The 24,552-nt window shown below is 39.9% G+C and overlaps 1 protein-coding gene across 1 annotated transcript in view; it reads left to right on the top strand.

Moving 5' to 3' along the window:
* ptk7b (protein tyrosine kinase 7b) overlaps positions 1-24,552 on the top strand; it is a 103,430-nt gene that overhangs the window by 60,802 nt on the left and 18,076 nt on the right. Inside the window, exons 2-5 of the mRNA XM_030155808.1 lie at positions 5,803-6,096; positions 18,988-19,090; positions 20,170-20,354; positions 23,343-23,490. Coding sequence (XP_030011668.1) covers positions 5,803-6,096; positions 18,988-19,090; positions 20,170-20,354; positions 23,343-23,490 — 730 coding nt within the window. The remainder of the gene's footprint in view (positions 1-5,802; positions 6,097-18,987; positions 19,091-20,169; positions 20,355-23,342; positions 23,491-24,552) is intronic.

The following is a 24,552-nucleotide window of genomic DNA, read 5'->3' as shown; positions in this document are numbered from 1 at the left end:
AGTTTGTGTAGTTGTCATGTGGTTCAGTTTGTGTAGTTGTCATTGTGTGGTTCAGTTTGTGTAGTTGTCATTGTGTGGTTCAGTTTGTGTAGTTGTCATTGTGTGGTTCAGTGTGTGTAGTTGTCATTGTGTGGTTCAGTTTGTGTAGTTGTCGTTGTGTGGTTCAGTTTGTGTAGTTGTCATGTGGTTCAGTTTGTGTAGTTGTCGTCGTGTGGTTCAGTTTGTGTAGTTGTCATTGTGTGGTTCAGTTTGTGTAGTTGTTATGTGGTTCAGTCTGTGTAGTTGTCGTTGTGTGGTTCAGTCTGTGTAGTTGTCGTTGTGTGGTTCAGTTTGTGTAGTTGTCGTCGTGTGGTTCAGTTTGTGTAGTTGTCATTGTGTGGTTCAGTTTGTGTAGTTGTCGTCATGTGGTTCAGTTTGTGTAGTTGTCGTCGTGTGGTTCAGTTTGTGTAGTTGTCGTCGTGTGGTTCAGTTTGTGTAGTTGTCGTCGTGTGGTTCAGGTTGTGTAGTTGTCGTGTGGTTCAGTTTGCGTAGTTGTCATTGTGTGGTTCAGTTTGTGTAGTTGTCATTGTGTGGTTCAGTTTGCGTAGTTGTCATTGTGTGGTTCAGTTTGCGTAGTTGTCATTGTGTGGTTCAGTTTGTGTAGTTGTTGTGTGGTTCAGTTTGTGTTGTCGTTGTGTGGTTCAGTTTGTGTAATTGTACTTGTGGTATTGCGCACATGCAAATGAACAAATAATCAACAAAATCAGCAAAATGATCAAAAAAGAACGTAATCGTTAACGAAATGAACATAAATTAGTGAAAAAATGAACCCAATCAGGCACTAATTTATTAAAAAGGAGCAAAAATATGAACAAAACTAGAAGCACTTGGAGAGCACAGACCTCCGCCAAGGCAGATCAGTACCACCACCACCAAATTTTAATCATTTGTTCCTTGTGCCAGTATCAACATTTCCTGAAATTTTCATCCAAATCTGTCCATAACTTTTTGAGTTATCTTGCACACAGGCAGAAAGACAGACAGACAGACAGACAAACCAACACCAGCAAAAACATAACCTCCTTGGCGGAGGTAATAAACACAGTACTGAAAAATAATGTGAGGAAAACTATGCAAAATTATCAAAAAAAGAACAAAATAACAAAACATAATCGCAAAGACCAAAAATATCAACAAAATGATCAAAACATGAACAAATTTAAGCTCAAGTGTCACAGATCTGAGATTAATTATGTTTATGGATTATAAATAAAATGAGACATTGAAGGAGTGACTTTTTCATCTTATAGATCCACAGTGAACAGATCTGAGCCGTAGATCTGCGTAGACTAGAACAGATCTGAGCCGTAGATCTGCGTAGACTAGAACAGATCTGAGCCGTAGATCTGTGTAGACTAGAACAGATCTGAGCCCTACATCTGCGTAGACTAGAACAGATCTGAGCCCTACATCTGCGTAGACTAGAACAGATCTGAGCCCTACATCTGCGTAGACTAGAACAGATCTGAGCCGTCATCACCGCGTCATTATCGCCACAGACGCTGACGAAGGCGACTCCTTAAAACACGACTCTTCCTTTATGGTTCTCATCCTCGCGTCATGTCATGTGATGCCATGGTAACAGGAGTTTCAGAGGAGTCCGACTGTCCAATCAGAGCCTCTCGCTCTGGCGGCTCCAACCCGGCTGCTCCTTGCTCCGCCCACGTGTCACCTGTCAATCTGAAACATCCCAGAGCAGCTGCGGGGGGGGTTGGTGGTGAGCAGCCACCATCGCCGTGGAGACAAGGGTCTGGTCTGGTCTGGTGATCACCTCTGAGCCTCAGGCATGTCACCAATGTGGGTGGGGGGTAAGCCTCCTGGTGGGGGGGTGGAGTCACACGTTCCCAGTTCCAGAGATAAAACCTGATCTGAAGGACGTTTATCTGAACCTTATCTGGACATCGATTCTATGACAAAACTGACCCTGGGTCTGTTTAAAACCTGTAACAGATGGAATGGTTTAATTATTCATCTGTTCATATTTAGACAAAGACCCAGGTTTGAACTGAATCCACCTCTGAACACAGAAAGTTAAAAAGATCAACCACATAGGAGACAAAATGAACTAATTAACGACAAACAAGCAAAAACAGAGCAAAACTATCAAGAAAAAGAAAAGCACTCGGAGAGCGCAGACCTCCGCCAGGACAGATCTGCCTCCCGTGTTTGTTTGTTAGCAAGATAACTCAAAAAGTTATGGAGGGATTTTCATGAAATTTTCAGGAAATGTTGATACTGGCACAAGGAAGAAATGATTAAATTTTGGTGGCGATTGGGGGTGGGGGGGCATATCAACATTTCCTGAAAATTTCATGAAAATCCCTCCATAACTTTTTGAGTTATCTTGCTAACAAACAAACACGCACGCACGCAAACACACAAAGCAAAGTGATCACAATACCTCCTGGTGGAGGTAAAAAGAACTAGAGTCAACAAAATGAACAAAAATGAACTAAATAATCTATAAAACAAGTAAAATATTGAACAAAAATGAACAAAAATCAACTAAATAACAAGAAAACAATTAAAATATTGAACAAAATGAACAAAAATCAACTAAATAACAACAAAGCAATTAAAATATTGAACAAAATGAACAAAAATTAACTAAATAATCTACAAAACAAAATATTGAATAAAATGAACAAAAATCAACAACAATTAACAGTATCATGATATTTCATGATATATGTTATCATGATCCTTGTCTTGTCATTTGTATCATATCGCCACAGCCCTATTTACAAACTGTCCTTTTACAAAAAATGTGACTATTCTGAACAAATATGAACATGAGTGTAATGGGAGTCATACTCTGCTGTAATTGGTCAGTTTATTTATTAAATAAACCAATAAAATAAAAATAAAATAAAAGTTATAAGGTACATATGTATAAATGATATAAACAGACATAATGTTATTAAAATTACAGTTTGATGTTTTGGTTGTAATTAAAGACATAAATGAGTCTAAATTTGCAGAAAATGACATGAAAGATGAAAGAAAAATGTGCAAAAGTCATGAATGAATGACGTGGTGCGTTGTGAGTGTGGCTTGGGGGCGTGGCCTGCAGATGTAGGTCAGTTGCTGTGGTGTGTTTGAACAGTAGAACTTGGCCGACGCCCCCTGCCAATCAACCTGAGGAATGTCAAACACCTCATCGGGGACTTTTCCTGGACGGACGGCGTTTCCTCGTCTGTCATCGCTCTAACATCGGTGTGGACGAGGAGACAGAAAACACGTTTACATTTATGTTCATCCAAACCCTTGGTTTCGGGGGGGTTGACTGCGTTAATGCTTTAAATGTGTCTTTAAATCTGAAATCTGTTTTTATTCCTGTTTTCCTCTGTTTTTTTGGAGGAGCTCATAAATGAAACGCTTTATTATATTATTATTTTCTCATCAGCTGATTTTAATAATTATCAGTATAGTTTTAGTTTAATGGATGATATTTAGGCTCATCTTTAGTCATAAAAGATACAAAGGGTTTCAAAAGCACAGAGACTGACATGAAGCAAGATGGAAAAGGTTAGAGGTCGACCCATGTGGGTTTTTGAAGGACGATGACGATTTTATAAAGTTTGTTCAATCCCATATCTACAGCAGATTTTTGAGGCTGATTTTTTTGTTTTTAAAGCACATTCACCATAAAATACAGTTGAACACAAGCTTATTATCTTTAACGAAAACTAACGAAATGCCAAAAACTAAAACTGAAAAAACATTTTCATTAACTGAAATAAATAAAAACTATAAAAGAAAAAAAACGAAAACTAACAACTGTATTGTGTGCTTACAAAACTAACTTAAACAGATAAAAATGATGGATAAAATTCCCTTCGTTTTTTTCTTTGTCAGTCTCAGATTGATACGAAATCGATTTATTTCCCTCAAGCAATTTTAGCTAGCGGCACCGTACGACACTTGACAGTCCATTACTTGTGGTTTCCAGTCGTCTTCTGGTCCTCACTCTACCTGGAAACATGGAGACTAAAGTTGGGCTGGAAGCAGCAGAGTCCTGTCTGGGATTTATGTGAATACGATGGAGAAGAAGAGAAAAGATACGACTAAACTAAAACTAAGCCTTTAGAAAAAAATGAAAGCTAATAAAAACTAGCAAACCTGCTCTAAAAATAAATTAAAACTAACTGAATTAGAAAAAAAAAAGTCAAAACTAAATAAAACTAAACTAGAATGAAAAATCCAAAACTATTAGAACCTTGGTTGAGACACTCAGATAATTAAGATTTATATGCAGCAAAGTAAACGAAATTCTGAATAAACGTACCCATAGAACTGTTTTCATGTCTTGAACTTCAGGTGCCTGAGCAAATATCTGAACACTTATACAACTGATCAAATATCGGTTTTCAAAAAAAAAATAAGGTCAGTATTGGAAAATGAATCAATATATGGGCTGTACATCTGTAAAAGATGGAACAAATGACGTAAGAGTCATGAATGAATGGAATGAAAGATGATAATAACATGAAAGATACAGAAAAACAAAAATGACACAAGGTGCAATGAGACATTTAAGATAAAAGATGAAAATGAAGTCAAATATAAAAGATGCAAAAGGAAGGAGGAGGAGGTGGAGGTGAACCAGTTCAGTGTTTAACAGATCAAACTGCTGTGTTTTCAGTTCCTTTTCAATGTGTAGAATCTGACCCATTTCTGATCACGTGGTTTGATTCTCTGCTTTTATTCATTTTCAGCTTTTATTAGCTCTGCCAGGAGGTATTGTGATCACTTTGCTTTGTGTGTTTGTTTGTTTGTTAGCAACTTTATGGGAAAACTATTCCAACCATCTTTCCCAAATCTAACCCACAGATAGGCCTAGGCCCTGGGACAAACCCATTCAATTTTGGGCCAAGTAGGCCAAAGTTCAAGGTCACAGCAAGGTCACAAAATCTACAATTTTCCTATCTCTCATCATTGAGCAATTTTCCCAAAATTCATAAAAAAATTCAAAACGACTCCGATTAGCCTCCAATTTGATCCACCCGTAGCTTATAACAATATCTTGTATCTGGCACAAAATTGTCCACATCCACTGTGGAATGTGGACTCTGTGGACATTTCAATTTAACATCGACAATCCCATTTACCACACATTTTTCATTATAACTCAACAAATATTGATTGGAATTTAATATAATTTGACATACATGACTGGTACCAAGCTTCAGCATTTTCTGCTGTATGGAAAAACCTTGAACTGTTTAATTTAAAAAGAAATAGTCGATCCACACATGCCCACTGTTCAGGGTGCTTGGCAGAGGTTTGCGTTCTCTGAACACTTATTCTCTGCTTGTATTCATTTTCAGCTTTTCTTCTCTGCTTATATTCGTTTTCCTGCTGTCAGACGCTGCCTCTTGCATGCTTGTCTTAAATCGTGTCTCAGACCTCGGTCTAAACTGCAGATGCGTCAGTGCTGATGCTTCAGACTCAGAGAGACTGAAGGAACTAGAGCAGAAAACTGGAGTCCTGCAGCAGCGTCTGGACTTAACCCTTCAGTCCCTGAACGCACCACGGAGGACATATAAGGGTTACTGTTCGAGCCCATTAGACTGTCCGTTGTTTTCCGTTCGTGTTTTTATTCGGATGCTTTTACGACATCAGTCACATGGAGGCGTTTTGTCTTAACATCACATTCCTGTCGGGGTCACACCATCGTCTAAATGTTTAATGAACGGAAAATCCAATAAAAGCCGAACAGCGGCTCCATTCTAACCCTGGTCCTCTGCTTCCCTCCTCCAGTTCTGTCCGCCCAGGCTGCCATCCAGTTCACCAAGGAGCCCAAGTCCCAGGATGCATTGCACGGCCGCAGTGCCATGCTCCGCTGCGAGGTCAGCGACCCAGCCGACATCCACTACAGCTGGTTCCACGACGGACGACCGCTGGAGAACGATGACCGCCGCTTCCAGGAGGGTAGTAACCTCAAGTTCACCGCTGTTGACCGACAGCTGGACGCAGGAAACTTCGAGTGCGTTGCCCAGAACACGGCGAGCGGAGAAGTCCTACGGTCCACGAACGCATCCTTCAACATCAAATGTGAGTATTTGACCAACGTACACTGGACCTGCACACATCTGCATCTACAGCAAATTTAAGAATGACTAAACAAATGAAACACCTGATGGAAGACAAAGGTACTTCCTGTTCGGTGTCATGAGGTCATATGAACCATCACATGACTGGTCACATGACTGGTCCAGTCCATCATTGATAATATTCATCCTACTATATAATGCACATTTTGGCCACGCCCCGTGTCCGTCCCATCGATGTCCGTCCCATCGATGTTGCAGCACAGGACACGGGAGGGTGTTTGGGTGCAATGCCACTGTTGCACCACAGGAGGGCAATTTGGCACCATGGGTCCAATGCTGTTTGTATAAAAAATACATTAAAAACTGTTTCAGCTAAATGTATCTTGATGTAGTTCAGCTTATATTTTATACCATATACTACGAATAGAATAGAATAGAATAGATGTTTATTTATAAGTAAATGTTATGAAACTAGAGTTTTTTACCTTTAAATGATGTATCATTGGTTCATTTAGTTCTTGTTTTTCTTCAATTATAAACTTTAGAACTTGAGAAATTGAACACAGACATGAAACTGATTATCAATCATTAGAATAATTGATTTAACATTTAACAGGCAGTTATTGGTAATAAATCATCTACAGGAACAGAATGTTGTATGTTTAAAGTGAATAAAGATGGTTCTGATTTGGACATAAACGGTGGGGGCAGCAGGTTGCTCATGTTGCGTTTGAGTGTGTTGTCCCCCTCCCTGTTAAACCGTCCCGTTTCCTGGGTGGAAGGCGACGTCCTAATGCCGTCCTAATGCCGTCCTAATGCCATCCTAACGCCTTCCTAACACCGTCCTAACGCCGTCCTAACGCCGTCCTAACGCCGTCCTAACGCTGTCCTAATGCCGTCCTAACGCCTTCCTAACACCGTCCTAACACCGTCCTAACGCCGTCCTAACGCCGTCCTAACACTGTCCTAACGCCGTCCTAACGCCGTCCTAACGCCGTCCTAACGCTGTCCTAATGCCATCCTAACGCTGTCCTAACGCTGTCCTAACGCCGTCCTAACGCCGTCCTAACGTTGTCCTAACGCCATCCTAACGTTGTCCTAACGCTGTCCTAACACCATCCTAACACCGTCCTAACACCATGGAGGCGGTGCATCCAGTTTCTGGATGAAAACAGCCAAACAAAAGTCAGCGTATAGAGTGTCGTTGAACAGAGCTGCAGGAATGTTTCCAGCTCGTCGCCTTGTTTTGGTCTCCAAAGGAAACTGGATCCGACTGTTACAGAGCATGTGTTTCTTGTTGCTTGTATCTTTTTTTTTTTTTTTCCTCCGTTGTGGAACTCTGTCCTTTCAAAGGCCTTTTGTCTGTAGATGACGGCCCAGCCTCCTTTAGCTCCTGGCTCTATAATTATCCTGGTTCAGACCTTCTAGTTCCGCTGGTTCCTTCAGGTCCAGGTCCTTCAGACTATAGTCCCATGAAGCTCCGCCCACAGGTGTCTGCATTCAGCCCAAAACCAAACCTCAATGACCCCGTTTATCACATTCCCACGGTCACGAAAAAACCCTGGATGTGACTTTTCACATCAGACACCTTTAGGCTGAACGTTAACATTTAATGAAATAAAGGAGATTATTGAACCTGTAGAAGGACAACAGGAACTGGTTTAAAGGACAGAGTTCAGTTTGTTTCAGTTTGACTGTAAATCCACAGTTTAAAACAGATGTTTTTCACATTTTTGTCCTTTTTTCCATTATTGCTGAGTTTCCATGGATATTTCTGTTATGACAGAATTAAATGGGTGACAGAGCTAAGCTAACAGAGCTAAGCTGACAGAGCTATAATGCAAACTATCAGCTGACACATGTCAACATTATCAGACCCAGTGTTCTTTTATCTACTGTTAAAATAAATGTCTGAGGTTGAGTTTAATAAAACTTGATGAAACCACATAACAGATGTGCAAACTATTTTAGTTTAGTTTTACCTTCTTTTATACTATAAAAGACTATTTTTAGTTTATGTTCAGTCTTCAGAGGAAAAATCCAAATTTAGGTTTTTCTCTCAATTTTGATAAAGCAAAACTTTAATTAATTGAATTAATGAATTTGATTGATTAATTAATTAATTAATTGAATGTATAATGATGTAAACTCTAGTTTTCCCTTAGTTTGATGTTGTAATGACCTTTTTTTGTTAGTTTGACAAAAAACTGTTCATCATGTTGTTATATATGAAAGTGAAAGTGACCAACAGAAGACGGAAGCAGTTTGTCGAATATTGGACTGAAGTTCATGTATTTCATCATCTGTTTTGGTCTCATCCAAGTGTTTTCATTCAGACTTTTCTTGGTTCTCTTTTTTTCTTGGTAATGTTGGGTTCTGTTCCAGTTTTTCTTGGTTCTGGCAAAAGTTAACGTTGGGTTCTGTTCCAGTTTTTCTTGGTTCTGACTAAAGTTAATGTTGGGTTCTGTTCCAGTTTTTCTTGGTTCTGGCTAAAGTTAGCGTTTGGTTCTGTTCCAGTTTTTCTTGGTTCTGGCTAAAGTTAACGTTGGGTTCTGTTCCAGTTTTTCTTGGTTCTGGCTAAAGTTAGCGTTTGGTTCTGTTCCAGTTTTTCTTGGTTCTGGCTAAAGTTAACGTTGGGTTCTGTTCCAGTTTTTCTTGGTTCTGGCTAAAGTTAACGTTGGGTTCTGTTCCAGTTTTTCTTGGTTCTGGCTAAAGTTAACGTTGGGTTCTGTTCCAGTTTTTCTTGGTTCTGGCAAAAGTTAACATTGAGTTCTGTTCCAGTTTTTCTTGGTTCTGGCTAAAGTTAACGTTGGGTTCTGTTCCAGTTTTTCTTGGTTCTGGCTAAAGTTAACGTTGGGTTCTGTTCCAGTTTTTCTTGGTTCTGGCTAAAGTTAACGTTGGGTTCTGTTCCAGTTTTTCTTGGTTCTGGCTAAAGTTAACGTTGGGTTCTGTTCCAGTTTTTCTTGGTTCTGGCTAAAGTTAACGTTGAGTTCTGTTCCAGTTTTTCTTGGTTCTGGCTAAAGTTAACGTTGGGTTCTGTTCCAGTTTTTCTTGGTTCTGGCTAAAGTTAACGTTGGGTTCTGTTCCAGTTTTTCTTGGTTCTGGCTAAAGTTAACGTTGGGTTCTGTTCCAGTTTTTCTTGGTTCTGGCTAAAGTTAACGTTGGGTTCTGTTCCAGTTTTTCTTGGTTCTGGCTAAAGTTAACGTTGGGTTCTGTTCCAGTTTTTCTTGGTTCTGGCTAAAGTTAATATTGAGTTCTGTTCCAGTTTTTCTTGGTTCTGGCTAAAGTTAACGTTGAGTTCCAGTTCCAACCACAGCTTTAATCACATCTGTCTATATCTGCTTCATTGTTTGATTTATTGGTTAAAATTGTTGGATTTATTGGTTAAAGTTCAAACTGTGGTTGAAAAATGTCTTTCAGATATTTCTTTAGTGTAAAACTGGAATATTTGAACCACTCATTTCCCATAATGCCCGTTGTGTATTTAATCTGGTTTTGGTCTTGGCCACAACAGTTCTACGACTCTTTAAAGGGTGAATGTGTTTTCAAATATTTAAAAATAATGTCAAATGATCATCATTAATATTTAGATTAAATACCAATGTATTGGCCTGAACAGATATGAAGTGAATTTATTTACAGAGACAGTCCAGAGGATTTATGTGACCACTAGAGGGAGTAGTGAGTCACAGATGAGAACCAGAAAGAAACAATCCAGTCCGAGAATAGAAATACTACAAGTAGAAGCTGTTGTTTTCATCTGTAAATGGAGTTGGATGGAAATGTCTGTGTTTCTAAGACAGGCTCATTTGGATTTTATGAAGGTAGACAGTTATTATGGGATGTTCTTATCGTTGCTAAGTTTCCATTTGTTACTTTAGTCTAGTTTAATTGTCCTTTAGGTGGGTTTAGCATCTCAGTTTGGTTTTATTATCTTTTATTTGTCTTTTTCCCTCTCAGTTTTTTTATTTATCTTTTATTTCTCTTTTTCCCTCTCTGAGTTTTTTTTTTTTTTTTTAGGTCTTTTGTCCCTGTTTTCCATGTGTCCTCTGTCCTTTATTGATTGACTGCTTCAGTCTTGGATACATACTTGTTGATTCGTTGGTGGTTTTGGTTTTTCTTTAGTGTGTTCTGGTACCAGACTGCCCCCTGCTGGTCAGTTTGGACCAGACTGCCCCCTGCTGGTCAGTTTGGACCAGACTGCCCCCTGCTGGTCACAGTTTGGACCAGACTGCCCCCTGCTGGTCACAGTTTGGGCCAGCCTGCCCCCTGCTGGTCACAGTTTGGACCACAGTGCCCCCTGCTGGTCAGTTTGGGCCAGACTGCCCCCTGCTGGTCACAGTTTGGACCAGACTGCCCCCTGCTGGTCAGAGTTTGGACCCTCACTTCTACATAGAACCACTTTAAAGGTGGTGGACATGAGGACCTTCTGAGCTTCTGTCTAGGGCTGTAAGAAAATATCGGTTCTGCAATATATCACGATATTTCATTTGACAATACTGTATCGATATTAAAAAGTACGGTATCGATATTTTTAGGCATTTATTCAAATGCAGATATTGTGGAAGGTCATTTTTGTTTATGTTTTTCTTTCTTTATTATTATTTAACACTCTTTTATTAAATAATGTTAGATCCTTTGTTGGGATTTAACTAAAATACTGTTCTGATGTTAGTTCTGAACTAATAGAATATGAACATTTGAACAGGATCTTAAACTGTAATGTCTGTAAAACAGAATTTCAGTTTGAACATAGGAACATTTTGTGATATAACATTAGATCATGTTCTGATCAAATAAAAATGTGTTTAGTGTTTGTGCAGATTTCTGCTGTAATTCAGTTCTTCCAGGAAATAATCATTTAAAAAAAGAAACAAACAAAATTGCCTTTTTAACAGTATCGTGATATATCGTGATCCTAGTATTGTAATTTGTATCATATCACCAGATTCTTGCCGATACACAGCCCTAGTTCTGTCTGGAGTTTGAGACCAAACATGCGAACATCCTCCTCCATCTGGAATCCGTTGTCGTCGGTGGTTTGTCTGTTTTTTGTTTTTTTTCCTGGCGTTTATCGTCTGATTGCTGCTGCGTTGGTCCAGACCTCCTGTTGGCTGAGCTTCCTCCTCTGATGTGCAGATATTTGTGGTCGGTGACGCTGAACCCTGACTCTAAATAATGAATCCACATCATCAGTTCAGTGAATCTGTTCTGATCTGAGAGGAGCTGCTTTTCTGTTCGACACTCAAACATGATCTAGTGCCTTCATAAAGCTCCGACAAACTCCCACAAATGAAGAAAAACCAAACGGGTCGGACCTGAAGCTCCGGTTCTGCCGTCGTGACCCAGAATAAACTCTTGTCATCTGCCAGGTTGTTAACATTCCCACGCATGGAAAGAGGCATGTTTTTATTGGAAGGAAAAGGGTTTGTGAAGGAAAACTAAGTCCTGCTGAAGAACATGGATCAGAAAGGTGTTTACAGGAGAATCACAGATGAATCCTGCAGAAGAACCACCAACAAAAGGCAGATGAATAAAAACAAACTGAAAACAGACTAAAAACAGACTGAAAACAGACTGGAGTGTTTTTATCTGTAGAACATCTACTGTGTGATGCAGACTAGAGTGTTTTCAGGCAGATATGGGTTAAATATGTGATTGACAGCTGTAATGACCAATGACTGATCAATTATCCTCAGATGAAACAACAGAGAAGTTCATAGAAGAGTCAGTGACGTCAACGATCAGTGTGAAGAAATAAGAGCAAGACATGAGAGTGGAAAAGACTGAATAGGAAATGAAGAGTTAAGGTGACGATGAGGAGGAATGAGGAGAAAGGAGGAGAAAAGAGGAGGGGTAAAGAGGAGGTCTGAGGAGTTTGAGTCCATTTATGGAAATGTTCAGATGAGTTTGATGTTTTTCAACATCAAACAAACGACGTGGTCTTTAAATCCCAGAAGAACAGACGGAGCTGCAGGAAACTGGAGTTAAAGAAATCTGTTTAAGAAACCAGTTAAGAAACATCTATTGACCATAAATGATTGATACCAGGGTTAATTGACTATATGTACTGTATATACCATACCGCTGCTGACCTGAAGGAGCTGTCGTGTCTATTTTTGTCTGTTGTTTTTTTTATTATTATTATTTTTTTGTTTTTTTTTGTTTTTCTATGTCATGTAGTATGTGAAAATTGTTTTGTATGATTATTTTGTATGTTATTCGCATTGACAAGTTGTAAAGGTTATTGTAAGGACCCCAGGAAGAATAGCTGTAGCTGTGGTACAGCTAATGGGGATCCTAAAGAAAGAAAGAAAGAAAGAAAGTCAGCGGTTCAGAGAACTGAAGTTAAACCAGTCCAGAAGAACCACCCAGAAGAACCCTGACCTGGACCAATGAGAACCTCCACAGACTGTATGTTTGTGTGTTGGACCTCAGATGTGACAGACCTGGAGGTAGAACCATCAACAGAGTTAGACCAAGGAGCAGATCAGTTCTATTCAACAGTCTGAGGTCTTTAACATCATCAGTGTTTGTATTTTTTCATCAGATGTTGTAGATGTTCCACCCTCACGTTCTTCACATCAGTTCAAACCATCAGATCAAACCTGTTTCGTCTGGTTTTATTCATCTGATCCTTTTTCGTCTCCGTCGTCATTCGTTGGTCATTGGTTCTCCGTCAGTGGACGTGGATCAGAGCGTGTTGTGACAGATGTGATCGTATTTATCCAACACGCATTTAACGGGCAATAAAACCACACGGCATGAGGCTTTACAGTAGACACCCCCCCCCCCCATGACCACCCCCCTCCGGCAGTAATAATTCCACATGTGTGTGCGCTCATGTGTGTGCTAGTTTGCGTGTGTGATAGTGAATGTGGGCTGTGGGGGGGGTCCATATGTACAGTACAGGGACAGTAGACCCCCCCCCATCCCCCCGTGCAGTGCAGAGAGTTAATTCATCAGGCTGTGGTGGGAGGTAAAACGCTGCCGCCACTGGAGATACTCACAATAATACCCCCCCCCCCCCGCACTAATGGAGGTTTTACCCCCCACCCCACCCCCCAACTCGGTCAGAGGGTCTCTTGGGGTGGGGGTGGGGGGTCGCTCTGGGTTTGTTGGTCCTGCAGGCAACGGTTCACTTCACAATAATTTAACAACAGAGATTAAAAAAAAAATAAAAATGAAGAAACAAAAAAAAAAACCATCAGTCTTTAACCTTCATCAGCTCCTCATCCTGTCCACATCCTCTGGACTGTATCATCATCATCATCATTTTTCAGCAGTTTGATCCTTTTTCAACTCTTCATTCTGAATGTTGTAGTTCTACGTTTGTTCAGCGTTTGTCGTGTTCTGATCATAAATAACACAAACATTGGTCTGATTGTTGTTTTTTTTTCAGTCACATGGTCTTCATCTGGTTTCATCTTTTTGTTTCATCTTTTCAATCATGTTTTGCCTTTTTTTCCTAGTTTCATCCTTTTCATTGTGTCATTTTTTTCTTCTTATTGCATCACTTTCATCAGTACCTCCGCCAAGGAGGTTATGTTTTTGCCAGGGTTTGTTTGTTTGTCTCTTTGTTTGTTTGTTTGTCTGTCCGTTAGTGTGCAACATAACTCAAAAAGTTATGGACAGATTTTGATGAAATTTTCAGGGTTTGTTGTAAATGGGATAAGGAAGAAATGATTAAATTTTGGTGGTGATCGGGGGTGGGGGGGCCCACGGGGGGGGCGCAGACCAGAAAATTTCATCAAAATCTGTCCATAACTTTTTGAGTTATGTTGCACACTAACGGACAGACAAACAAACAAACAGACAGACAAACAAACCCTGGCAAAAACATAACCTCCTTGGCGTGGGGGGGCCCACGGGGGGGGCCACTGATCAGCCTTGGCGGAGGTCTGCGCTCTCCGAGTGCTTCTAGTTTACACTGTTTTTATCTTTTTCATCTTTAAAGGTTCTGTTCAGACTGAAGGTGAAAGTGTCCACGTGTGACCTGGATCTGATCTGAACAGCACTAATCTGACCCGGACCACTTTCATATGTGGTCCTAAATTTGACCCAGACCACTGTCATATGTGGTCCTAAATCTGGCCCGGACCACTTTCATATGTGGTCCTAAATTTGACCCAGACCACTGTCATATGTGGTCCTGAATCTTGCACCAAACTTTTGTCTAAAACTGGTCCGACATCATAAACTGACAGTAGGTTTCAGTCTAAGTATTGATGTGGACAGCTGTCCTCCTCCATCCTCCTCCGTCCTCCTTTGTCCTCCTCTGTTGTCCTCTGTTCTCCTCCTTCCACCTTTGTCCTCCTCTGTCCTCCTCCATCCTCCTCTGTCCTCTTCTGTCCTCATTCTTTGTCCTTTGTCCTCCTTAGTCCTCCTCTGTCCTCCTCTGTCCTCCTCTGTCCTCCTTTGTCCTCCTCTGCCCTCTGTCCTCCTTCATCCTCCTCTGTCCTCCGTCCTCCTCTGTCCTCCATCCTCCTTTGTCCTCCTCTGTCCTCTGTCCTCCTCCGTTCTTGTCTGTCCTCCTCCGTCCTCCTCTGTCCTCCTCCATCCTCCTCCGTCCTCCTTTATCCTCCTCTGTCCTCCTTCGTCCTCCTCCATCCTCCTTCATCCTCCTCTGTCCTCCTCCGTCTTCCTCTTTCCTCCTCTGTCCTCCTTCGTCCTCCTCCATCCTCCTTCATCCTCCTCTGTCCTCTGTCCTCCTCCGTCCTCCTCTGTCCTCCTCCATCCTCCTTTATCCTCCTCTGTCCTCCTCCGTCCTCCTCTGTCCTCCTCCATCCTCCTTTATCCTCCTCTGTCCTCCTCCGTCCTCCTCTGTCCTCCTTCATCCTCCTCTGTCCTCCTCCATCCTCCTTTATCCTCCTCTGTCCTCCTCCGTCCTCCTCTGTCCTCCTCCATCCTCCTCCGTCCTCCTTTATCCTCCTCTGTCCTCCTCTGTCCTCCTTCGTCCTCCTTTATCCTCCTCCATCCTCCTTCATCCTCCTCTGTCCTCCTCCGTCCTCCTCTTTCCTCCTCTGTCCTCCTTCGTCCTCCTCCATCCTCCTTCATCCTCCTCTGTCCTCCTCCGTCCTCCTCTGTCCTCCTCCATCCTCCTTTATCCTCCTCTGTCCTCCTCCGTCCTCCTCTGTCCTCCTCCATCCTCCTCTGTCCTCCTCTGTCTTCTCGGGGGTTTCGTGTCCCTCCGTCTTGCTGCCGTCTCCTGTCGTCCTCCGTCTCTGACAGATGATGAAACCCGACACCTGGCCGTGCTTCTCCCATGGCCGCTGGTATTCTCTAAAACAAACCATCCAATAGGAAGGTCCGCCGCCTCCACATGCCGCTGTCAATCAAAGCCACTCCCGTTGACGACTCAATCCTCCTGAGCCGTCGTCGTAGCAACAAATCATGTCATCAGGTCAAAGACCCATTGAGCAACAGCTGCTTCTGAGGCTGAGCGCCCGAACATCTGCCCCCGGCGCTCATCTCCCATCATCCTCTGGGTTCACGCCGCTTCCTGTTCTGCTTCCAACATAACAATTAAACACCCCTAATTGTGGCGTTGGCGTCCAGGGCCACGCCCGCCGCGTTCCGCCACGGATTAGGCCTGAGCGCCGCCGTCTAATGGGCTGTGAAAGGACACCTTCTGTGTGAGAACAGCTGCAGAAACAGGAACAGGATGGAAATGAGAAACGTGTGACTGAGGACGATCATCTGAACAACAACAAACACACACACATTCAGACAGATGGAGCAGGGGGCGGAGCCTGTACAGAGGTCAGAGGTCACAGAGGAGTCCACTTAGTACAAGATTTACAGGAGTACAAGGGGTTATTGTTGGAAGAAACCAAGGTTATTATTGTTAACGAAAACTAACGAAATGACGAAAACTAGACTTGAAAAAACATTTTCGTTAACTGAAATAAATAAAAACTATAAAAGTAAAGTAAGTAGTAAAGTAAGTAAAAGAAAAAAATGATAACTAACTGAAACTGTATTGTGTGTTTATAAAACTAACTAAAATGGGTAAAAATTATGGATAAAATTCCCTTCGTTTTCATCTTTGTCAATGTCGGATTGATATGAAAGTGATTTATTTCGCACGAGCAATTTTAGCTGCTGTCACCATATGACCCTTCACGGTCCATCACTTATGGTTTCCAGTCGTCTTCTGGTCCCCACTCTACCTGGAAACATGGAGACTAAAGTTGGGAGAAAGCAGCAGAGTCCTATCTGGGATTTATTTGAATACGATACGAAGAGAAAAGATACGACAAAACTAAAATTAATACTAAAACTAAGCATTTAGAAAAAAATGAAAACTAATAAAAACTGTTTATAAACTACAGTGTCACTCAGACCTTTTCTGAATGACGGCATGAAGCGCTTTCTGTTTCTGTCTTTGTTTCTGTGAAGTCCATCCAACATCAGACACTGTTTTCATATTAAACAGAAGTTTGGTTTGTGTGTGTATTTGGACCAGGAGCAAAAAACGGATCATTACAACTGATTTACATCAACTTCTACATTTAACACACACACACACACTCACACTCTCTCTCTCTCTCTCTCTCTCTCTCTCTCTCTCTCTCTCTCTCTCTCTCTCTCTCTCTCTCTCTCTCTCTCTCTCTCTCTCTCTCTGTCTCTCTCTCTCTCTCTCTCTCTCTCTCTCTCTCTCTCTCTCTCTCTCTCTCTCTCTCTCTCTCTCTCTCTCTGTCTTGGGGCGTGTCCTGCAGGGGAAAGTTAACGAGCTCTTTTCCTTTAACGGGTTCATCATCACCAGGCCTGAGGATCTGTTACCGCGGAGACCATTTCCCATGAGGCCTTGTGCTGCAGGCTCCACCTCCGTTGTAATCGGTTATGACAGGTGTCCTCTAGCGCCCCCTCTTAACCCCCCCTCTGATCCCCCCCCCCCCCCCCCCCCCCCGACCCCACAGAGTCAAGTGGGACCGACAGGCGTCAATACTTAATAGACGGCGTACACAGTCACACATATACACACATGTACACACTAATACACAGTACAAACATGTACACATTAATACACACAATACAAACATGTACACACTAATACACACAATACAAACATGTACAGACTAATACACACAATACAAACATGTACACATTAATACACACAATACTAACATGTACACACTAATACACACAATACAAACATGTACACATTAATACACACAATACAAACATGTACACATTAATACACACAATACTAACATGTACACACTAATACACACAGTACAAACATGTACACATTAATACACACAATACAAACATGTACACACTAATACGCACAATGCAAACATGTACACACTAATGCACAAATACAAACATGTACACACTAGTACACAAATACAAACATGTACACACTAATACACAAATACAAACATGTACACACTAATACACAAATACAAACATGTACACACTAGTACACAAATACAAACATGTACACACTAGTACACAAATACAAACATGTACACATTAATACACAAATACAAACATGTACACATTAGTACACAAATACAAACATGTATACACTAATACACAAATACAAACATGTACACACTAATACACAAATACAAACATGTACACACTAATACACAAATACAAACATGTACACATTAATACACAAATACAAACATGTACACACTAATACGTGAATACAAACACGTACACACTAGTACACAAATACAAACACGTACACACTAGTACACAAATACAAACACGTACACACTAGTACACAAATACAAACACGTACACACTAGTACACAAATACAAACATGTACACACTAATACACAAATACAAACATGTACACACTAGTACACAGTAATACACACACAAACCCGGAAATACACACACGATGACAACCTCGGTTTCATTTTGTCTTTTCTGTTGTTTTCATCCTTTTATTTTATTCATTTTACATGTTGTTTGCTTCTTTTTCTTCTTGTCTCGTTGCATCTTTTTTTTTCTTCTTTTTTGTCATTTTTTGTTTGTGTTTTTAGCCTCTTTGTCTCATTTTCTTTTTGTTGTATATAGGATGTTTAGTTTTTTTATGTGTGTCTTTTACATAGTTTTTGGTCCAAATGAAGCATTTTATGGATCAGGAATCAACAGATGAGCTAGTGAACAGAATTATACATTTATTTATTTATTTATTTATTTAAGCAGTAATAAGATGAACCCCTTCACCACATCATTTATATATGTTCTATATGTTGTATATATGTGCTGTTTCATTCTGGTAGATGGGTTTGAATCTGTAAATATCGGGGGTTTAAATGGACTCGTCTGTGTTTCGAACGTGTCCTCCAGGTCCACTCTTGTGTTTCTCATCCTGTTCTAAGACGTTCCACCATCTCATCAGTCTGTCACACTGATCATGACATGTACGCTCCAGTATCCACTTCCTGTCAGAAACACTTGTCTGCTGCTCCGTGATGCGTTCAGGGACCCAGCATGGGTCCGTTCACTTTTGTTGTTTTCGTTATTGTGTTTCTTTGTCGCTTCCATCGATCAGAGTTTATGTCGTGTTTTTACCTCAGGGACACAGAAATAACACCAACCGCTGTCGTTGGTTTTCATATTTATCTGAAGGAAACACTGTGATTAAAGAGCAGACGTGATGAGTTGGCGGTCCCTGTCATTCTGTGGGATTTTAAAGACTCAGAGTCAATGAAGTGTCCATTAAACGTCTATAAAACCCTCTGTGTTCATCCACTGATCTTTGTGTTTGTTCTTGACTCACAGCGTCGTTGATCTGATGTACCCGGCCCCGCCCTCACCCCCCTAACCCCCTAACCCCCCACCCCACCCTGTGGCCCCCGTCAGCATCAGCAAGGCCACTTAACTCAATTCATCCTCCTGTCTGTCTCCTGTCTTCGTCTTCAGGGCTGGAGAGCGGCGGCGTGACATTGAAAGACCCTGCCTCCGAAGCGGAAATCGAGAGTTCATCGCCAGTGACGTTACGGTGTCACATCGACGGACACCCGCGGTGAGTCTGGGGGGGGGGGGGGTCTAATCCACTTTAGATCATATTGGTCTGAATGTGGAACCTGAACTAAACTGATTTTCACATCATTTTTTGTAAATCTCTTCAATTTAATTTTTTCATTTCACACATTCATCCCATTGGATGGTACTCTGATCAACAAATTCTACTGATCTGCCTCAAATTAAATGTGTTAAATGTTTCGTTTTTAAATCAGATTAATTGTTAAACTAATGACCACAGTGTTAGTTTACTGATGTTTTCCAGGTATCTGATGGTGTGTTCTAACACATATATGTTGGTTTGTGTCCATTTATCCATTAAATTTATCAGTGTTCCACTGATAAACCAAGTAGGACTGAACCTGCCATGTTGGAAAATATATACGGAAGTATAAAAATAGCTTGATAAATTAATTTATGTGCCAATACATGGTACGAAAAAGCATTAAAAGGCCTTTATTTACTTTAACATTTCATTTTCCGTACCATTTATTAATTTATTTAGTCGTTATTTATATTTTTCTTTCTTTAATTTTTATCCCTGCATTTATTTTTACACACAGAAATGTAAAAAGGACAAAAGGATGTAAAATAGAGAGGAATAAATAGGCTCGAAGAAATAAATAAAGGAAGAAAATCCAAGAGGAGGAATAAGAGGGGGTGGTAAATATGACTGAATTTAAAACAAAAATGTCAGATGAAAATAAAATATAGAATTAAGTTTAAAAAAAGAGATAAAGCAAATTCAAATAGAAAACAATGCAAAAATAAATATGCAGGGAAAAAAAATAAAAAAGGAAAAATATAAGGACAAAAATAAATAAGTGGTACAGAAAATAAAATGTTAAAGTCAATAAATGCCTTTTAATTGTTTTTTTTTTTGTATCGTGTATTGGCACATGAATTAATATATCAAGCCATTTTTATATTTCTGTATATATTTTTCAATATGGCAGGTTCCGTCCTCCATATAGAACCTGTCCAGTCCATTTATCCAACAGATGTATAAATGTTCCACTGATAGAACCTGTACAGTCCATGTAAATGCTCATTGTGACTGTCTTGACTCCGCCCCCTCAGGCCGACCTGCCAGTGGTTCAGAGACGGCGTGAAACTGACGGAGAAGAGTCACATGATCAACAACAAAGAGCGGACGCTGACGTTCAAGAGCGCCGCCCCCGACGACAACGGCGTGTACTACTGCTGCGCCAAGAATGCCGCTGGACACGTGTGCAGCAACAGCAACTTCACACTCAACATCATCGGTACGTACAACCGCAGCATCCAGTCAGATCAGCTGACCCCACCATCATCCAATCAGGGTCAAGATCACACACACAGATGAGTTTTTTATGCGTTCAGATGAATTCAACTGAGAAAGAGCCAAAGATCCACTGATAGAAATGTCTAACAGCTGTCAAAGAGAAAAAATAAGAAAAAAATGAAGGAAACAATCGGTAAAATAAGAACAAAAATGAAGGAAACAATCAGCAAAATAAGAACAAAACTGAAGGAAACAATCAGCAAAATAAGAACAAAAATGAAGGAAGCAATCAGCAAAATAAGAACAAAAATGAAGAAAACAATCAGCAAAATAACAGAAATGAAGGAAACAATCAGCAAAATAAGAACAGAAATGAAGGAAACAATCAGCAAAATAAGAACAGAAATGAAGGAAACAATCAGCAAAATAAGAACAGAACTGAAGGAAACAATCAGCAAATTAAGAACAGAACTGAAGGAAACAATCAATGAAATAAGAACAAAAATGAAGGAAACAACGAAATAAGATATAACATGAAGAAAATAAAATACAAACTAAACGAAATAAATAAATAAGTAAATAAATAAAAAAGTAAAAAGAGCAAAAGGAAAAAAACTAACAAAATAAGATGGTGAAAACTAGCAAACAAATGAATAAAAAAGTCATTAAAATAATAAGTAACATGAAGAAAATGAGCCGCAAACCGAACAAAATTGTAGAATAAACTGTAAAAAGACAGCAAAAGAAAAAAAGAGATAAAAGAAACAATAAAATGAACAAAATACATAAAAAAGACACAATAACAAATGACTTTCCAAACTGAATCAGTGGATAATGTTCTAATAAATATGATGTTAAAGGTTGAAGGCTGGTCTCTGTGGGATCGTTGAGTTCGTGTGAACGCTGCTGCGTCTTCAGGCTTTACCTGTGATTGACGTTTGTTGGCTCCGCCCCCTGTGGATTTCAGATCTGTGAACACACCTGCACTGAAACCCGACACCAGCACCACTGGAATTAGACGCCTGAAAAAGAGAGAGAGAGAGAGAGAGAGAGGGAGAGACACACACATACATAGAGACACACACACACACACACTCTCTCTCTCTCACACCTGGACACACTGAGAAGAAGTAGTAGTAGAATGGTCCCAGGTGGAGGCTCCGGTTACACTGGAGGGGCGGGGCCAGAGGGGGAGGGGTTAAAGAATCACAAGAATGTGAACAGAAACACATCTGTGGATAAATCAGACAAACAAACAGAAAAACAACAGAAAACATACAAACAGGAAAACAAACAGAAAACAAACAGAAAATAAACAAAACAAACAGAAAAACAACAGAAAACAAACAGAAAATAAACAAAACAAACAGAAAACAAACAAACAGAAAAACAACAGAAAATAAACAGAAAATAAACAAAACAAACAGAAAAACAACAGAAAATAAACAAACAACAGAAAACAAACAAAATAAAACAAACAGAAAATCAATAGAAAACAAACAAACAGAAAACAAACAAACAAACAGAAAACATGAATGAATCCGAACAGACGGTGAAAACACACCGTCTGAATGTTCTGGACTCATAAACATCTGAAATAGGGACGTAAACAATTAATCGACCTTCAGTTAATTGTCGATAAGCTTGTTGATGCTTGATTAAATTATTAATTGTTGGTTAATTGATCCTCTTCAGATCCATTTATTTGATTTTATTTCTCTGTTGAATTTCTTTTGTTCTACTCCATAAATGTCATTGCCTGTTCTGTATCCAGTGGTTCAATAAATCTATCATTAAGAAATAGGACATGTTCCTGAAGGAATATGACATATTCATGAAGTATAGAAACAATATTTAGATTTTATTCTTATAGACCCTATTGAAAGAGAAACTCAGGTTCTCAGGAAAATCGCCACTTATCAATTAATTGTTAATCAATTGATAAGGTCAACAAACTAATGACTGATGGAACTAATGTTTAAATATGAACATTTGAACATGTTTTCTCTGTTATTGTGATTCATATCATTGCATTGTTTTTTGTTTTTTTTTTCAGTCTTAAGGTTGTTGGGTTTTTATTGTCATCTAAAACATTTCCTAAATGCTTCAGAATCCGTTTTGGTTTAATTTGACTTATTATGTAGAATTATTTGTCACCTGCTGACCATAAATTATCATTTTACGCCAAAAGTAAATGAACAATATCTGTACATTTATATATATTTTCAACTTAAATTAATCTGAATCCAGGGAAAATTAAATTTTATGTGAAATTAATACAATGTAAAATAAATATAAAATACAATGAAATAAGTCATTTACCTCATTATTTATGTAGTTAGATGACCTTCAGTAACAAATAGAACAGTAAGCAAAAATAAAAAGAGAATATAAGTGTAATATTTAGTTCATACATGGAATAAAACAAAACCAATAGTAAATAAACTAATATTAGAGTGAATTATATAGTTCAGACATGATTTAGTATAAAAAGAAGACAAACAGCATTAAAATAACTGATACTAGAGGTGTACTAGAGTCAAAGATTTGATTCATAGATTATTATCATTATTGTTTATCATCATTATTATTATTATTATTATTATCATTCTTATTATTGTTATTACTGTCATTATTATCATTATTATTATCCTTATTATTATTATTATTGTTATTATTATTGTTGTTGTTGTTCTAGTTGTGACTCCTTAAACCTCCTTAAAGCCTGTGTTTCAGCGTTCTGTTGTTTTTTTTTCAGTTTATTGTTCTCATTTATTCTCAGTCCAGTCGTATTTTCTGAAGGATCTGAGGAGATGCTGGTTCTGATAAACCCACTTCTTCTCAGACCTCATTAACTGTTGACAGACAGCGCCGCCTGAAGCCGTTGTCGGCAGGTTTTAATAAAGGCCGGTAATGGTTGTGGCGGCGGTGGTGGGCGTGGCCTGTGCAGATGTACCTGACGCTGTGCTGTTTGTCCTCTTCCATCCAGATAAGAGTTTCCCTCGGACTGTGGTCAGTCCTGAAGACCAGGTGGTGCTGAAGAACGAGGAGGCGGTCTTCCATTGTCAGTTCACCGCCGTGCCCCCGCCCACTCTGGAGTGGTACCATGACAACGAGCTCCTGGTCAACAAGTCCAGGTAGGTCTGGGGGGCGTGACCTTCAAGGTTTAATGTCTATGTTTGAATCTAAGCAGAGTTGGAACGTTTGACCTGAAACGTTCATCCTGTTCTGGACTGTATGCATGTATTTATTTAAGTATGTATGTATGTCTATATGTATGTATGTATGTATATATATATGTGTGTGTGTGTGTGTGTGTGTGTGTGTGTGTACTGAACCGAACCGTTTCAGTACACACCCGTTCGGTTCTGTACACAGCTGTACCGAAACGGCACAGAATGTTGAGAAAAAGAAAAAGGAACGAAAGGCATCATTCGATGCGGAACTTTAATTCCACGCAAGTTCCACATGGACATATGGAACTAGCGCACACTGACTCAAAATATGAAATAGCTGCTTCCATAAGGTTAAAAAAAACAACAAATATGATGTCAACCTGAAGGGAAGAGACTGAAGACCCTCCACCATCATTACAGTCCTGTTTGGGATCAGTATGGGTTCAGGTGAAAGACAACAACGGGGAAAGAGACGGTGATAAGACGGACGTTGTTTGGCCCCTAGGAACTACGGTAGTTCTAAAACACTGACACTAGTTCTCTCTCTCTCTCTCTCTCTTTCTCTCTCTCGCTCTCTCACTCTCTCTCTCTCACACACACACACACACACACACACACACACTGTATAATAGAGGAATAGAACCCGGGAGTTGGAAGTTGTAAAGGAGCTGAAAGAATGTAAAGTTTCACTTTTGTTTCACAGCAGCGTTAGTTATTACTTTAGTTATGGACCGAACCCCCACGTACAACGCCCCCCACCCCCCACCTCCAACAAAAAAAAAAAAGAACCCCCCCCTCACCACGTTTTTGACAAATCGCACCCTGCACACACACACACACACGTACTTAAAGTGGCCTAAACAGTTTATCTGTCCTAAAATAAATAATAATTAGGTTAATTTATTTGTCAGTGTTGCTCTTCAGTTTGTTTAAACAGAATACCAGTTTGCTCTCTTGTTAATGTTGCACTTCATGTGGATTTTTTTTGTTGTTATTTTAAAGCAGAATGTGAACTGACAGAAA

Source organism: Sphaeramia orbicularis, chromosome 15, assembly GCF_902148855.1.
Source record: "Sphaeramia orbicularis chromosome 15, fSphaOr1.1, whole genome shotgun sequence".
Lineage (NCBI taxonomy): Eukaryota > Metazoa > Chordata > Actinopteri > Kurtiformes > Apogonidae > Sphaeramia > Sphaeramia orbicularis.
The sequence above is the reverse complement of the archived record's forward strand: the minus strand, read 5'-3'. Positions and strand labels throughout refer to the sequence as shown.